The 16,736-nt window shown below is 55.6% G+C and overlaps 2 protein-coding genes across 4 annotated transcripts in view; one reads left to right on the top strand and one right to left on the bottom strand.

The window, feature by feature from the left end:
- Positions 1-7,309: 7,309 nt before the first annotated feature.
- On the bottom strand, positions 7,310-16,730 carry LOC123806151 (serine/arginine repetitive matrix protein 1-like). 3 transcript variants are annotated; one of them, XM_045819169.1, is made up of 4 exons: positions 16,637-16,730; positions 11,097-11,169; positions 10,597-10,667; positions 7,310-10,181 (listed from the first exon to the last, which is right to left on the bottom strand). In XM_045819169.1, the coding sequence occupies exons 1-4, from the start codon at positions 16,728-16,730 to the stop codon at positions 9,796-9,798; spliced, it is 624 nt and encodes a 207-aa protein (XP_045675125.1). In that variant the 3' UTR covers positions 7,310-9,795. The 3 variants fall into 3 exon arrangements, 2 of the variants coding, with proteins under 2 accessions (XP_045675125.1, XP_045675126.1); XM_045819170.1 differs by lacking the exon at positions 16,637-16,730 and adding an exon at positions 11,463-11,777; XR_006783428.1 differs by lacking the exons at positions 10,597-10,667; positions 16,637-16,730 and adding an exon at positions 11,463-11,777.
- Positions 16,097-16,736, top strand: part of NDRG4 (NDRG family member 4) — a 31,803-nt gene continuing 31,163 nt past the window's right edge. Inside the window, exon 1 of the mRNA XM_045819168.1 lies at positions 16,097-16,249. The gene's annotated coding sequence lies outside the window, so the exon portion shown is untranslated. The remainder of the gene's footprint in view (positions 16,250-16,736) is intronic.

Here is a 16,736-nt window from a genome sequence, read left to right as displayed (position 1 = left end):
ACTGGGAATTGAACTGGCGACCTTTTCCTTTGTGGGATGATGCCCAACCAAGCCACACCGGTCAGGGCTTGATGATTTTTTATATGTTCATTGGCCATTCATGCTTCCCCTTCTGTGAAATACCTTTTCATGTGTCTTGCCCATTTTTCTACAGGTTGTCTTTTTCATACTGGTCTATAAAAATACCCTGGATACTAATCCTTCGTCAGGTATCTGTGTTGCAAGAAAAGCCCCCAGTCTGTGGCTTGTCTTTGAATGTACTTTGTAGTCGCTTTTGGCGAACAGGAAGCATCTTAGCCTACCCTTTCTTTTTTAATAGAAGAGAAAACAGGCACAGAGAGATACCAGGAACTCCTCACTATAAATGTGTTACTACTGGAGGATGAGGTTGGACCCTGACCTAACACCATATACAAAAACTAATGCCAAGCGGATTCAAACCCCATCACATGATGTTCTAAAAATACTTCTAGGAAAAAAATATAGAGGAAAAGCCTCATGAGGTCGGATATTGTAATCATTTCTTAGGTATGACGTTGGAAGCAAAGGCAACAAAAGCAAAACTAGACGAACGGGACCTGGTCACACAAAGACGCTGCGCATCAAAGGGAACTAACTACAGAGGGAAAGGCAGCTGCAGGACGGGAGGAAAGACCTGCAAACCACGTCTCCAGCAGGGGGTTGGAATTCAGAATACATACAGACCGCCTACAGCTCAACACCCAAAATAGTAAGAGTAACCCAATTCTTAAAATAGGCAAAGGACTGCGTAGACATTTCTCCGAAGAGGACACGCAAGTGGCCAACCAACAAATGAAGACGCCGGCATCACTGATCATCCGGGAAATGCAAATCAAAACCACAGTGAGACATCCCCTCACGCCGATTTGGGCGGCCATCATTAAAGAAACAGTAAAGGCTGGCGAGGGTGTGGAGTACTGGGACCCCCGTGTGCGCCGTTGGTGGGAATGGAGAGTGGGACAGCTGCGTGGAAAACAGTGTGACGTTTCCTCAAAAAATTAAAAATGAAGTGACCATATGGATCCAGCAATTCCACTTCTGGGTCGATATCCAAAAGGATCAAAAGCAGGAGTTCAACGAGGACTTAAACTGCACGCCCACGTTTACAGCAGCATTACTCACAAGAGCCAAGGGGCGGGAGCAGCCCGAGAGTCCGTCCGGTGGATGGGCGGATAAACAAGATGCGGCATACACAGGCAGTAGAATGTTATTCGGCCTTAAAAACAAAGGAAATTCTGACACCTGCTACGTGGATGAACCTTAAGGACATGATGGTCAAGGAAGTAAGCCAGCCACAAAAAGGCAAATCCCACCTGATCCCCCTTCTATGAGGAGGCTAAAGCGGTCAGACTCGTGGGAGCGAGGAGCAGAATGGTGGTTTCCTGGGGCTTGGGGGAGGAGGGTGGGGCACTGCTGTTCGAAGGTACAGAGTTCAAGTTGTGCACGAGATTTATTGCACAACTGCTGTCCCGCACACTTAGAAGTGGTTAAGATGGTAATTTTATGTTATATATTTTTACTACAATGAAGGATATATTTTTAATTTTTAAAATTTACTTATTTTAAGAGAGAGGGGAAGGGCAGGAGAAAGAGTGGGAAGTGAAACATTAGTGTGCGGTTGCCTCTAGGGACATGGCCTGCAACCCAGGTATGTGCTCTGACTGGGATTTGAACTAGCGATGCTTTGGTTTAGTAGGTCTGTATGCAATCCACTGAGCTATACCAGCCAGGACCAACGAAGGATATTTTTAAACATTGTTAAGTGTTATAGCTAGCCGCAGCTGTTGCTCATTGAGCGCTTACTCTGGACCAGGCCCTGTGGTACCAGCTTTATAACATTATCTTGTTTATTTACTCTTCACTACACCCCTCAGAAATACATTACTGTTTTCCCTCTTTTTACCGAGAAAGGGATAGGCTCAGTGAGGCTGAGTCACTGCTCCAGGTCACAGCAACAAGTGCCGAGCCCGAGGCCGGAACCCAGGTCCGGCCGATTCTGCACGTCCGCCTCTTAGCGGCTCTGCTCTAGGGACCCGGGAGCGGCCAGGAGCCGGGCAGCCCTCCTTCCTCCACACCGCCAGGTGTCTCTTCCTCTGGTTCTGGTCCTTCCAACACAGTCTCCACGGGCAGCTAGCTCCACACCGTCACCCCTGAGCACCTCCGTTGGGAAAATTGGCCTGACCTGTGCCTGTGTCACATGACCATTATCTGCAATAAAAATAGGACTCCTTCTGTTTCAAACCCACGTTCCCGTCATTGGCAATCCATGCTCGTTCCCAAGATTGCAAGTTGCTATTTTTGAAAAGTTATTTCGCATGGCCTCTCGCCCCAGGGGCCCTTGGCCCATTTAATCTGGGCACCTCAATCCAGGGAACACAGTGCAGCCCTCTGGGTTTGATTAGATGTGTCCAATCTACAGTGTTGGCCGTTCCCAAAACTCCCCCTGCCTCCCTGCATCCCCGCCCCACCCCTTGCTCAGAACAAAGTGCCAGATGGCTGCTGGTTGGCTTGGTGGAAGGGAGGTTTGCAGAAAGAAGAGCCCACAGGACGAGGTTGGCTGGTGTCCAGCCCCTTCGGACGCGGATTTCACTGAGCGCAGAAACTAATCCCATTCTTTCCGGTCTCCAGGGACGGCCTAGTGTGTGCCAGTGCTGGGCGCGGGGTCCGCAGTGAGGAGCGGATGGCTCCTCCTCCCTGCCCCTGTGGAGTCGGCTCCCTCAAGGGGCATCAGACCCGCTTGCACCAAGCCCTGTGATGGGAAGTAAAGGACGTGTGAAGGGGAGCTGGGGGCAGCCTCTTTAAACCGTGCGTTTACGGAAGGCCTGTCTGAATTATGGCGCAGCAAGCATTGCCACCGGCAGTCTTTGGCTGGAAAAGGGGAGCAAAGGGAACTAGACACTGAGGTTAATAACATGGAGAACATGAGCCTGCTTGCTAGCCGGGAAGCTACAGCTTCATACTCCAGGGGACCACAGCATTGCTCTGCCAAGGGGGTTAACACCCCTCCCTTCCCCACTCCGGTACTGGATTGTTTGGGGGTTCAAGGGGAGGCGCATAGGAGCATCAGAGAGTTTGGGAAGTTGGTTGGTCATTTTGAGAAAGCACCTGGTCCATCTCACACCCAAGCTCCTGGTCATCATCCCAGGGCTCGCACGCTCTCTCTCTCTCTCTCTCTCACACACACACACACACACACACACACACAAACATCGATGCACTCGCCCAGGGGCTCCATGAGAACTAAATTCTCTCTTGCTTGCGACTCCCACTCACACAGTGCACGCACCTGTTCTCTCCATGGCCCCCGGGAGGGGGCATGAACGCCACAGGGCAGCCATGCCCGGCCTCTGGAAGCACACGCTGAGCTGGCCGGAGGCTGGGCTGGACCGCGCGCTGATATGGAGCAGAAAGCCTGGGCAGTGGCCTGCACCCCAGCCCTGCCGAAGACGAGATCGGACTTTCTCCTCAGCAAGCTGGGCGGTTCCAGAACGTGCCCCGGCGTTCAAATGCAGAGTCGTGTGGAGGGGGCACAGTGCAGCCAGGGGCCGCGTCTCCCAGGCCTGGAAGGAGGACAGGCAGGGCCTGCTCACAGGGATTCCGAGGGGCAAAGGTAGATGCACCAAGGCCTCCCTCCAGCTCTGCACAGTGAAACCTCTTGCTTGGTCTCCGTGTGCCCTGGGGTGGTGCTTACATTTTTACAAGGTGTGAAAGGAATTACCATCTCTGCAGCAGGCTGGAAGCCTTGAAACGAGTTCAGAGTTACAAAAATCAGGCAAAATTAATGAAATTATGTTATCTTCCACCTCCCCGATGCAGTGGGGATGTTACCAAACTGTCTGCTAAGAAAACCCGCCTTGGGGCTGAGAACAAGCCTGAGACGCCAACCCCAGGGGGTCCTTTTGAAAAGAAAGTTCTCCTGCAAACAGCTGAACAGCTGTTCATGTCAAAAAAAAGCCTGACTCCTCCACAGCTCCCAGCCTGACATGGTAATTGCTCTCATAGAAACAAGTTAATGGGGTTTTAATAAAAATAGAACCCAAATAGGCGTTGAGTCCCCTATTTTTTGCAAACAGAGGCGCTGCCAGTTTCAGTTCCACAGGTGTCAGGGCTGGGCCTCCATGCAGCGGGGCCCAGCTGAGAGTTACATAAGGGCAGTGAGCTCATCGCCGCTGCAGGGCTTTCAAAGACAACACAGCGGTGGAACACCGTTACGTACGGCCTGTTCTATCCCAGATCTGGGGGAAAAACAGGTCAAACCATGTCCTCCAAGTTGCTGCAGGCAGTAGGAGCTTGGGGGCGGGAGAGTCCCGTGGGGTTGGCTGTCCTACACCACTGTAACCAGCGAAATTCCTGGGCTGCTTCCCAAGCCAGTTCAAATCTTCAGAAAGTAAACTAGGGGTCGGTGTTTAGCTCACTCTTGGTTTTAGGGAGGATGGTGTAATAAGAAAGGGCCCAGGCTCTGTGCTGAGGCCACCCGAGTTCGAATCCCCGCTTCACCACTTCAGAGGTGCCCGCCTTGGAACAGGTGGCTCACCTCTGGGTCTCACCTTCCTCATCTGTAAAATGGGGTCATGATCATGGTTGGGTTAACCCTTGCAGGGTTGAGAGGAGCAGGGAACGGGTTGTATTATAAAGTGCTCAGACTAGCACCCAGCATGGGGTACAGCCCCGAACACTGCTGGCTGGCTGGTGGGGAAGATCAGGAGTAAACCAGTAGAAATGAGGATTTCAGCATAGAATGGTGAGGAAGATACACAGGCTGATGTGGTGTGGGGGTGACAGGGGTGGGGTGCTTCAGACAGACCCCTCGAGGAGCCTCAGGAGCAGCCAGGCACACAGACAGGGGCGCAGGAAGTGCAAGGTCGCTGGGGTGGCAGACGGAAAGGCGAGTGAGGCTGGAAGCACAGACATGGACCAAGGGAAGGGAGTGAGAAGTGGGGGTGTCAGGTTGGCCAAAAAGTCCGTTTCGTGTTTTCCACAAAATAGAAAACACATTTTCATTTTCATGAATTACTTTCTTTTTTTTTAAAGAGTCTATTTATTTATTTTTAGAGAGGGAAGGGAGGGAGAAAGACAGAGAGAGAGAGGAACATCAATGTGTGGTTGCTGGGGGCCGTGGCCTGCAACCCAGGCATGTGTCCTGACTGGGAATCGAACCTGTGACACTTTGGTTCGCAGCCCGTGCTCAATCCACTGAGCTATGCCAGCCAGGGCATGAATTACTTTCTTGATTTGGATATTTTGAGTATGTTGGCTCTCTCCCCCTATTGACTTCCAGTGGGTAGAGGCCAGGGCTGCTCCTAAACCTCTTCCAATGCACGCGACAGCCCACGGCAAAGAGTTATTTGGCCAAAATGTCGATAGTACCAAGAAACTTCGCAAACCACTTTAGACCCATTTGATCAGTCACAGCACCTTCTCCATACACTGCACAAATCTTTTTTGTGTGTTTCAGTTGTGTTTTTACCTTCTTGAAATAATAAAGCATAATACGCCAAAAATGTTAGGCATTTTCTTCCATCTTCAAAATTAAAATGGCTGCACAAAAATTCACCCATTGGGATACATTTTTAAATGCAGGCTGATATGACAGTTGCCATGAAACAATCCACGAAAATTGTCTTGAATGAAGTTAAAGACGACTAAGCACTCATATGGAAAACACCAAACGAACTTTCTGGCCGACCCAGTAGAGGTGGCCAACGGCCAGATCTTATCAAGGCTTGGAGATCAGGGGAAGGACAACATCGCCACGGGGAAACAGGGAGGAGACGCCATCTGAGTCACCTTTCCAAAAGGCGGGAGACCATTCTGACCTGCTGCAGAGACACAGACGGAGGCATGGCCTTGGAAGACCAGTTAGGAAGCTGCCGTGGTAATGGCAGTGACAGCCGAAGGTGCCCCCACGGGGGACGGGGTGCGGCAGGCCGCCGTGGGGATGCCAGGAAGTGAGGGGAGCAGAGGAGATGTGGTGAGGACAGCGTGGGGAGTGAGAGCATGGGAGGGTCCAGGCGCCGCTGCGGCTTCAGCACTGCCATGGGCAAGCCGTGGGGAGAACCAAGTTCCGGCAAACTTCACATAACCGCCTGGCTGTGGCCCTCCGCCTTCCTCCTGGGCACGCGCACGCTCCCTCCTGGGCACGCGCACGCTCCCTCCTGGCTGTGCAGTTGCCCACTGGACTTTTGTCAGTGTCCGCACCGCTGCAAGGTCCTCCCCATGATGAATCCATTATTGCTCTTGGAGCATAAAAGCGTCCTGGAGGCTGCATCCCCTACGCCCCTCGCTGGTGACGGAGCTGGTTCCAGTCGTGACTGTGTCACCGAGATCCGTGGCCCTTCCCGAGAGGTCCTATCGGCTTGGACGTGGAGCCCTTGAGCAGCTTCATAGGGGAGGGGGCATTTTGGGTTTGGGCAGCTTTTTAAAAACTCTTCCCTATTTTTTACTATGTCCTTTTGAATTGATTGCCTATGTAACACGCGTTCATATAGGCAGAGACTTGTAAAAGCTTTAAATCATCCAGAACAGACTGCCCCTGCACCCTGGCAGCCCGCACCCCAGCCCCCAGCGGTGACCCCCTGTGCGCCCCCCGGGGAGCCCCACCACGCAGGGGGCGTCCTCCCTGGCCCCTCTCAAGGCCTGGACGCCCTCCCAACACGGCCTTTGTGTACTTGGGCCTCGTCACGCACTCCGTTCTGTGGCCCCTTTTTCTATCTCACTGTGTATCTTGTCAGCGATCCGCCTACCCTGGTGTTTTCTTTGTTGTTTTTAACAGCCGCATCATTTTTCTGACATGGAGATGTCATATTTTATGTGACCGCTCAGCTTCCCTGAGGGTTTGAGCTGTCGACGATTTCCACAGTGCTACTACTACCAAATTATCGCTCCAAAAGCTGCCCTTTTCCTTAAAAAAAAAAGTTTGTTTAATTGCAAAAGTGGTTTATGCTCTTGCAAAAAAATGTAAAGAATATAAACAAGACCAGAAAAGAAATAAAAAAAACCACTTGTAATTCCATCACCTGAAAATACAGCTTTTTGCATATAATCTACTTATTTAAGTCTTGTAACATGTGAAATTTTTATGAAAATGTGGTCAAACTGTATACTCTTTTTAAACACCTGTTTTTTGCAGGTAACTCTGTGTCACAAATATCTTTCCAAGTCGTTAAAGGTTCTTCCATGTGACCTTCTAGCTTGTCATGTGGTTTAGGGGCAAGAGTGGAAAGCTTATGTGGAAGGAGGGAAGCTACAAGAATCTTTTCTTAAAGACAGTGGCAACCCACGAGTGGGGCATGTTCACACAGATTTATTTATGTAGAAGAATTCTTCTACAACCCTGGCTCTTGGAGGTCTTGGAGAATCTGATAAAACCAGCTGCTTCTCAGGGATGCGTATGATCACACAATTTGTGTACAATTTGGGGGTGCATGGCCGGCCCCCTCCACACCCCCACCAAAATATTCCATCATTTTCAATGGCTGGAGCACAGCTTGGTGGTCAAGAATATGGGCCCCACATCAGATCTTGGCTGTACTGCCTTTAGTCCCTCCACCTATCCCCTCACTTATAAAATCCAGACAGCAGTGGGTGGGTGGTGGGGTGGTTTTGAGGGTTAAGGCATTTGCATGCATAAAATGTTTAGAGCAGGGGCTGGCACATGGTAAGTGCTAATTAAATGTCAGCTCTTATTATTCCCAGTGCTTGGCTTTTGTAACATTTCTAACTCTATCTTTGTACACATCTGCAATTACCGCCCAGGGATAAACTCCTAGACGTGGAAGAGCGGGGTGGAATCATTAGCATGTTTATGAGATGGTGGATACATAATGCGATCATTATTCTAGGACGAGGTTTACGGTGTCAAGCAAATGGAAATAAATCCATGCCCTCGTGGGGTTCACCTTAGGAAGGAGGTAGACAGCACACAAAATAAGGAAGTGATCTATTTGAAAGTGCCACGGAGAAAAATAAAGCAGGGGTGGGGGCCGGGAGTGATGGGATGGGGTGGGCTGCAGTTCTAAGGACGGTGGTCCAGGAAGCTCCCAGAGATGGTGACATCGGAGCAGAGACCTGTGAAAGGGAGGACACGTGAGAACACCAGGTGGGGGGGTGTTCTGGGCAGAGGGCAGCGCAAGTCCCGAGGGCCTGGGGCAGAAACGTGCCAGGGTGTGCGTGAGGGGGAACAGGGAGGAGGGGGGACAGAGCGGGAAGGGGGCAGGGACATGTCACCTAAAACTACGCCTCGGGAGCAGTTTGAATTTTGTCCAACCACAGGTCCAGGAAGGGTGAGCAGGTGCTTAAGGAGAAAATCAGAACAAACTGAAATGATGTTTTCCTGTGTCCACCTGCGCCCAAGAGCACTAAAGGGAAGTGAGCGCTCTCACCGCGTCCTCGTGAGGAATCAGAGGAGCCCTGTTCTCAGAGGAAAACATGTGACTGCTTCGGATTCTCACGTCCCGTCCTGTTTTCCTGGAACAGTACGAACCCAGAGCAAAACGAGACGACACGGGCTTGTTTGGTTGGTCCCTGGGCCGTGTTCCCGGACAGCCTGTCTGCCGGGTTGCCATTTCGAGACAGTCTTTACCGGGGGGGACTTAGTTCACAGGGTTGAGATGACAGTGCCCAGGATCGAGGGTCCCTGGGCCCGATGGCCACAAAGCATCAGCCCCAGAGACGCGTGCAGAGGGCAGAGAGGCCAGCTCAGGGGTAGCAACTGAGGGCAAAAAAAGGATCCAACCACAAGTTCTCCCTGGGGAAATAAGCACCCTGGCATTTCCACTCACATCCTCAAACCGAGGAACCTCTCAAATAAACCAGGTAGTTCTGGGGGCTTGGGCAGGACCAGACTTTGAGCCAAAATGGTTACAAATGAGGGGAGACGCACCTGGGGGTGGAACTGAGGCTGGTGGGTGTGGCTGCTGTCAGACGGGGTCACAGGGTCAGAGAGAACCCTGGCCTGATGCTGGCTTCTCCCGGACGGGCTTCACCCGCCTTTGCCGGCTCGCCCATCTGTGACTCGGCTGGTCCACAGTATGCCCCCCCCGCCCACCTGCCGCATGCAGGCTCAGGGCTGGGTGCCCCAGGAGAGGACAGGAAGACTTGTGTCTGCAGCACCTGCCAATGGGATGGGGGGGAGACCCTCTGCTCCACGGGAGGCGTGGGCAAGTGCCCCCCAAGCCCTGGCTTCTCCACGTTGACAGGAGTCGGCTTGTTCTTCCTTTCTCTCCCGCTCTCCTTCCCTCTTTTCTTTTCTCCCTCCTTGCTGTTCTGTGGATGGCGTGGTTTCACCATCAGGGGATGGGATGAGACGGGATGGCCAGCTCGTGCCAATCACCGCACCTTAGTTCGCTTCTGAGCGGAAGCCAGAAGCACTTGTTGACAAAGCCCCCACGAGAAAAGGGCAAGTCTTCATCACTTCCACTGGGCGCGCGTCCTCTCCCACGACGCGCGTTCAGTGTTTGCTTTGCGCAGGCTTCTCCGCGCACGCGTGTGTTTCCGTGTATGGATTCTCCGCGGGAAGGGGCTGCACCCCTCCTGCTTAATTCGCTGCTGCGCTCCCCGCTCCCGGGGAGCGGGGAGAGGCATGAGGATGTTTGTGGATAGCATCGATGGTGAATTTCTGACATTTGCGTCTCTCGTTCAAAACGCCGTGGACATCCCTCCTCGCCCTTGGCCTCCTGCTCGGTGTGGCCGCATGCTGCTCGCCAGGACTCCCGCCCGTTGCCGTGTTCCCGGTACTTGACGCCACCGCGCCTGCACACTCGCGCACTCCTGCGACTACTTCTGCCGGCAACTATGGAGACGGAGCAGCGGCCTCCCGAAGATGCCGCATCCTCCTCCCCGGAACCCGTGACTCGGCTGCCACACGAGGCAAAAGGACTTGCAGGGGTGATGAGGTGAAGGCTCTTGAGATGGGGAGTCTCCCGGATGGCCAGGCGGGCTCAGTCTCATCCTAACGCTCCTTACGGGAGGGAGGCGGGGTGACCACAGGTGCGGCAGGCGACCGTCGTGGAAGGGAAGCAGAGGGCGGTGCTGGAAGGGGCCGCAAGCCAGGGAGCTCCAACAGCCTCCAGACGCTGCAGGAGCCAGGAAGCGGATTCTCCCCGAGGGCCGGCAGAAGGGACGCAGCCTTGCCGGCCCATTTGGACTTCTGAGCTCCGGAGCTGTAAGATAATTTGTGGATTTTTTTCAAAATTTTTTATCGTGGTAAGATACATAATGTAACAACTACTGTCTTGATGGTATTTACACGTAGAGTTCAAGGGCATTCGCTACATTCCTAACGGGGTGCAGCCATCGCCGCCGTCCATCTCCTTAACTCTTGGTCTCGTAAAACCGAACCTCGGACTGTTAACTGGTAACTGCCCCTCCCCCTCCCCTCCTGCCCCTGCCGCTTGGCCTGGCTGTGAAACTGAGGAGGAGGGTCTCAGATGCTGCCTAGATGCCAGCCAGCCCGGCCTGTCCAGCCCTGGGCTGGTCCCCTGCAGGCGCCCTGCCTCCCCAGAGCCCGAGACATGGAAACTCGTCCCCCCTGGCCTAGACCCGGCAGGACTAGGTGCCTTGTCGAAACCTGTTTACCAGCATTCGCTGTCCCTCGGGCCCTGAGCTGGGGGCTTCGCCCGCACTGTCTCAGCGAGTCCTCCGAAGGCCTGGGCGAGGTAAAGAGGAGGAAGTCGATACACAGAGAGAGTAAGCAACTTGCTCAATGTCACACAGCTGCCAGGGCCGTGTGGGTCCTACTCCCAACCTTAACTCTAGACCTAAAAGTTCCTCTCGGTTCCCGCGGTGACGAGGAGGAAGCCCATCCTTACCTGGTGCACTCGTGGGTACAAGACTCAGAAGAGGCCACTCAAGTCCCTCCCCGTGTATGACATCCACACATGCCCTCCTGTCACAACACAGGCACACCCACCCGGACACACACCTGGGCACACACCCTGGCCACTGGAGCCGGGGCCATGTGGGGCTGCGGGAGATACTGAAATGCAGCTGTTGGTGTGGCTGCTGTGCTGGGGAAGTGGGAGCAGGCCACAGCGGGGCAGCTGGCCTGGCAAAGAAGGAGGGAACTGCTCACTCACATGGTGGTCCCCGTGGGTGGGGAGAGGGGACAGGCTGTGCCACACACCAGGAGTCTGCTGGCATCCAAAGAAGCTGCAAGGGGGAGGGGAGGGAAGAATGGAAGGTGAGGAGGAAGGAGCTGCCCTTGGTCCTCTCCAGGGGACACGGCAAGGTCACGGCTCTGGCAGGCAGCATCTGGGCGCCTGCAGGAGGTGAGTAATGGGCCATAAATAATGCGTCAGGATAGGGCAGAGGGCAGCCGGTGGGAGCGAGAGACTGTCTGGTGAAGCTTCCTGGGCAGATAAAGGGGCTTTTTCAAAGGGAACCGGAGGCGGTTCTGTTATCCTCTGGGATGAGGGAGGAGAAAGCGGGGTGTCTGTGGTTACCTGGAGAGCAAAGGGCTGCTTCTGCGCCAGGGGGATCCGACATGTGCCAGGAGCAAGGGGGTGGCAACGCAGCCTGTGAGTGGAGCAAGGTGGCCCGGGAGCGGGGGCACGCGATCTGGTGATTGCCGAAATTCCAGAGCCAGACGGAGGGGCCCGCACTCAGCCCTGCTCACTTCCTCATTCCAGCCTGCTCTCCCTCCGCTGGGGCAGGCCCAGCCTTCTCCACCCCCACCCAGGAGCTCCTAGTGCAGGGCACAGGGCACAAAGCCCCACACCTCCCCAGCTCAGCACAGGAACTGGCTGACCCAGTGTACGATGGTGGGTGGGTGGGTGGGTGGGTGGATGGTACTCTCACCCAGTCCTTCCCTTCCCCCCCTCCTGCAGGCTCTTCCTCCAGGAAGCCCTTGCTGGCCTCTGCAGGCCCCAACTGGAACCTCAGGGACACAGGTTAGCAGCGTCTGCCCAGTCTCCATGTCATGGGACTCAATGCTGGTTTCCTTCATCCAGGCATAACCCCTAAAGGCAAGGTCAATGTCCTGGTCAGCTCTGATTTTCCAGTGCACCCCCCCAGCCCAGACAGGGCTTAGCACCGAAGAGGTACTCAACCCACCCTACGAAAGAAGAGAAATGATCCACTGCTGCCCCAGGGGCTATGAGACTCAGGATGAGAGAGAGGGGGAGCGTTCCTGGAGGAGAGAGGGGACAGCTCCTGCCACCCCCAACCCTGCCAGGAGAGGAAGTTTCCATGGCCCCAGGCTCAGCTGCTCTCCGACTCCACCTGCGAGGTCTTTCTATTTGCTCTCAGTCATGGTCACGAGGGGACTGGAGAGGGACAGTGACTCAGCCCAATTCATCATCACAATGGAAAAACCCAGTCACCTGTCCTCCTGGCACTGGGACCAGAGCTCTCCACATCTGGAAGGGCAGCACATGCCACCCTCTCTTCAAGGTCCTTTTGTGTTTCACCGGCTGGCAGGACGAAGACTGGAGTGTGGAGGAGCATGGCTGGCTGGCACCAGATGTGTGGTGTGTCACGAATCTCAGCGACCTGGGATCTCGTGTTCCCTCCGTGCCAGGCTCCACGTTGATGGCCCACGTGCATCACCTCATAGTGGCTTCCCAACAAGCTCATGGCACGGGTCACTCTTTAGCCACCAGCGTCTGACAAGCCCTTCCCATGGGGCGGGGCCCCCATTCCTCTAAAGGAACTGAGAATCCCTTTGCCCGCCTCCCTTGCAGCTTTGGCAGAGTGCGTGCTGTGGGCGCCTCCAATCAGACACACCATTCTTTTTTTTAAACTTAAATTTATTGGGGTACCTTTGCTTAATAACATTATATAAATTTTTGTCGTATTTCTCATACGACATCTGTGTACCCCATTGTGTGCCCACCACCGGAAGCCTAGTCTCCTTCCTTCACCTTGTCTTTGACCCCCTTTACCCTCTTCTTTCTCCCCACCCCACCTCCCCTGTGGTAACTACCATTCTGTTGTCTGTACCTACAAGTTTGTTCACGTGTTGTTGTTTGTCTTATAGCCCACATATCAGTGAAACCATACGGTTCTTGTCCTTTTCCGTCTGCCTTGTTTCTCTTAGCATAATCCTCCCTAGATCCATCCAAGTTTGTCCCAAATGCAGACACACCCGTTCTTGCCTGTGAGTTAGACACTGGCAACACGAGGAAGCCGAGACCACACAGAATCCCACTTCAGGCAAGGATGCCACCTGGGGGGCAGCACCCCACGGGCCCCAGAGGCCGCTGTGGTCCCGACGGCAGTGCACTGTGCCCTTCCTTGCCCAGGGGTGCTGCCAGCTGCAGCATCTGTGCCCAGGGACGGCAGGAGTAGTTTTGACACCAGACCTGCAGCATTGGCCATGACTCCTGAGGTCCTGAGAGCTGCCCGCCCTCCTTCTACCAGAGCCCCTGTCTGCCTAACCTAGCTAGAGGAGGTCCACTATGTGCCATGACTATCCAGGCTGCCATATTGGCCTGAGTTTCACAGACGGGAGACAAAGGTTCAGAGAGGCTGTGTCTCCTCTCCAGGTGAGGAGCAGGCCGACCTCTGGCCCATTTTACACCTGGGAGAAGGGAAGTGCGGAGAAGGCAGCGACACAGGTAGCATCTTTCAGGCACCGTATGTGGCCGTGTATAATGTGCACCCATGTTTTGGTCCAAACTTTCAGGGAAAACATCTTTCATTTTAATTTTTTAATTCAATTATTTATTTATATGCAGATACTAGTTTTTTTTGTATTATAAAGGGATTTTAGCATTTATTTTTGAACATCCAGTACAAGAAATTTTAGGTAACAAATAATTACAAAACACAAGGACAGATACAAGGTATTTTAGGCACCACCCACATGTAATGTGCATCTAATTTTCCCTCAAAAATACGGGCCAAAAGCGCACATTATACACGACAAGATATGGTAATTAGGAGCAAGGCTGCAGGACAAGTCCCAGCCCGTGACGGGGCCCTGGGTCCTGCTCTGCTTTCTCCTGTTGAAAACCCTGCCGTCCAGCCTGTCCCCAAGCACCACGCCCCCTTTGCAGGGATGAAGAGCCGGAGCAGGAGGGACTGAGAGCTCACCCTTCGCTGGCTGCTAGGGGAGTCCCCACTCCCAGGCGCCACCGCCCTGCAGAAAGGGCTGGGGGCCCTTCTCCCTGCCCCTTTCCTCAGCTCCTCTATTTGCTGCAGTGGCCCCCGGAAGTGAGGTTGTTCTTGCAGCCACATCACTTCATCATCTATTGTCTCCACTTCTAGGGTTCAAATCCGCAGCCTCGCTCACCTGAGCACTCCCTGGGGGTGTGGGAATTATCTGAGCCAAGGGGGGTGCCTGTAGGAGTTCAAGGCCATGGCAGACACTGTTCCACACATAGACAGACGGGTCACAGTTTCCAAGTACTTGGATGGCAACCTTACGCATCCTCCCGGGGATGCCTAAGTTCAGACAAGTTCAGGACAGGCCGGGCCCCGGGAATCGCGTCACCGGAACACCAACACTTTGCTGCGTTCAATGACTAGGTCTGGAGTCACTGAAAAGGGCGGAACTCAGGAGAGCCTGAAAACCTCTCTGACGCCGTAACAGTCTCCTCATCAGTAACAAAGGCGGCTGTTGGCTGAACATGACAGCCCTCGGCCGGCACTATGCTGAGCACTTTCTTTAGGTGCTGTCATTCACTTCCCTGAGAGGTCGGCGTCATCCCACCTTCACCCGGTGTGCCACGGAGGCTCAGAGAGGCTAAGGAACCCACTGGACATCACACAGCCAGGAAGCCGTAGAGCCAGCCCGTATTCTTGAGGACTGGCTCCATCTGGGCCACCGGATCTTTCTGGCTTCCTCAGCCAACATCGGTGATCCCATCAGTTCAGTGCCGGGGCAGCTTCCCGCGTCTCACCACTAAGCAGCCCAAGTGAAGGGGTGGGGGTGGGGGGGCACTGCAGAGTTCTCTAGCTTCCCGCTCTTCTGCCACACCAGACCTCCCAGAGGAGCCCGTCCAAGTAGGCCCAAAGGCTAGAGCCCTGGCCAGGAGGCTCAGTGGGTTGGAGTGTTGCCCTGTACTCCAGAAGGTTGTAGGTTTGATTCCTGGTCCAGGCACAAACCCAGGTTGTGGGTTCGAGGCCCGGTTGAAGGCCGTAAGGGAGGCAATGGCAGCTGATTGATGCCTCTCTCTCTAAAATCAGTAGAAAACATACACAGATATATAGTAGGGTGAGGTTTAAAAAAAAAAAAAAAAGGCTGGAATCCGGGAGGGGCTGAGCCCCGCCCAAGGTCCCTGGCGGAGCCTGATTAGGACCCGGGCCCCAGGCGCGCTCCTCTTGAACTGGTGCCCAAGTCCGTTTTTTCAGGTCGTCGGATTTCCATTCTCCCTACCTCGGGGGCTTTGCTTTATCCAGGGGCTTTAGTGCTCCCTCCTTTAGGGTGGCAGGTGGCAGCCACGCCCCTGGGCCCGACCAGAGTGAGCCCGAGGAAGACAGGGTCCCCCAGGTCCCTTGCCCGCTCTGACCGTGGAAGAGAACTTGAGGGGATCAAGGACCTTGTCCTACCGGGAAGGGGGCGGAGTGGGGAGAGCGGGTAGCTGAGGGCCCACAACATCTGCCTGGAGATGGTCACTCCCGCGTGAGCTCCCCAAGGAAACCCTAGCTAGCGCTCTGAAGACCCGGCCCCTGAGCGCCCGGTTCTTCCTGACCCCCCAGGGCTTTCCCCCTGCGGTTCCCAGGCAGCGGCGGGGTGGGGGAGGGGTGCTGCCTCCTCCCGGCTGGGGTTCCCCTCGGTCATCTAAACAAAGACGGAGGCGGAGGCCGCCCCATCCCCCGGGAACCCGACGCCGAGCGGCTGCAAGGGGATCGTAGGCTGCGTGCGGCCCCCCCCGCACACACAGCACCCTGCTGAGTCCGAGCGCCGGGGACCCTTCCTCTGCGCGCCTGCAGGAGACGAGGAGCGGGAGGGAGGGGTGGATCTCCGCTAGAATCCGGTGTCGCCCGCCTGCCTGCCCATCCGCCCATCTGCCCTCCCCCTGTGGCTGCGGGCGGGCCCTGAGCACCCGGGACGGCCTCCCAGGACCTGCCAAGCCCCGCGGGCCGAGCGCCCCCACCCACCACGCCCACGCGGGCACGCCTCGCGGTGCCCCGCCCCCGCCCGGCCTCCGCCCCCAGGAGCTGCGCGCGGCTGAGGGGCGCGGGGCCTTCGCACCCGCACCCGCACCCGCATCCGCGTGTTGGCGGCGGCGGCGGCGAGACTCGGCTTCCCCCCTGCGCGTCTGTCTGGCCCACAACGCCTTCGGTGAGTTGGCGCCGCCCTTGTCCCTCTGTCATTGCGGCCGCAGCCACCCCCCCCCCCACCCCCCGGCGCAGCCGCAGCGCAGGACCCCAGACCACGGGAGCCGAGCTCCCGCACCCGGGGGCCACCTTTCGCCGACGAGGGCGGCACCCTCTCCTCCCCCACCGCACCCCGTCTCTCCCCCTTGGCCTTCCCCGTCGGACACCTCCGGGGCCACGACCCAGGCGTCACTCAAGAGGCGACAGGAGGGGGCCCTCGACCCCCGCCCCCACCCCGACACCCGGGTGGCGGGGCCTCTTTGTTCCCGCGGCGGGCGCACGGCCCCCTCCTGTCGCCTCCCGGCGGTCGCCGCATCCACCCCGCGCGCTCCCTCCGCCTCCCGGAGCTCACCCCGACCAGGTGGCGGCGGCGGGCGCCTTTTAGGGGTGCGCGGTCGTCCAATTGGTGGATTTTTAAAAGCGTTTTGGAGGGGGGAGCGCGGCATGGTGGG

The sequence above is a fragment of the Phyllostomus hastatus genome, unplaced genomic scaffold (genome assembly GCF_019186645.2).
Source record: "Phyllostomus hastatus isolate PE091 unplaced genomic scaffold, TTU_PhHast_1.1 phas_scaffold_345, whole genome shotgun sequence".
NCBI classification, from domain to species: domain Eukaryota; kingdom Metazoa; phylum Chordata; class Mammalia; order Chiroptera; family Phyllostomidae; genus Phyllostomus; species Phyllostomus hastatus.
The sequence above is the reverse complement of the archived record's forward strand: the minus strand, read 5'-3'. Positions and strand labels throughout refer to the sequence as shown.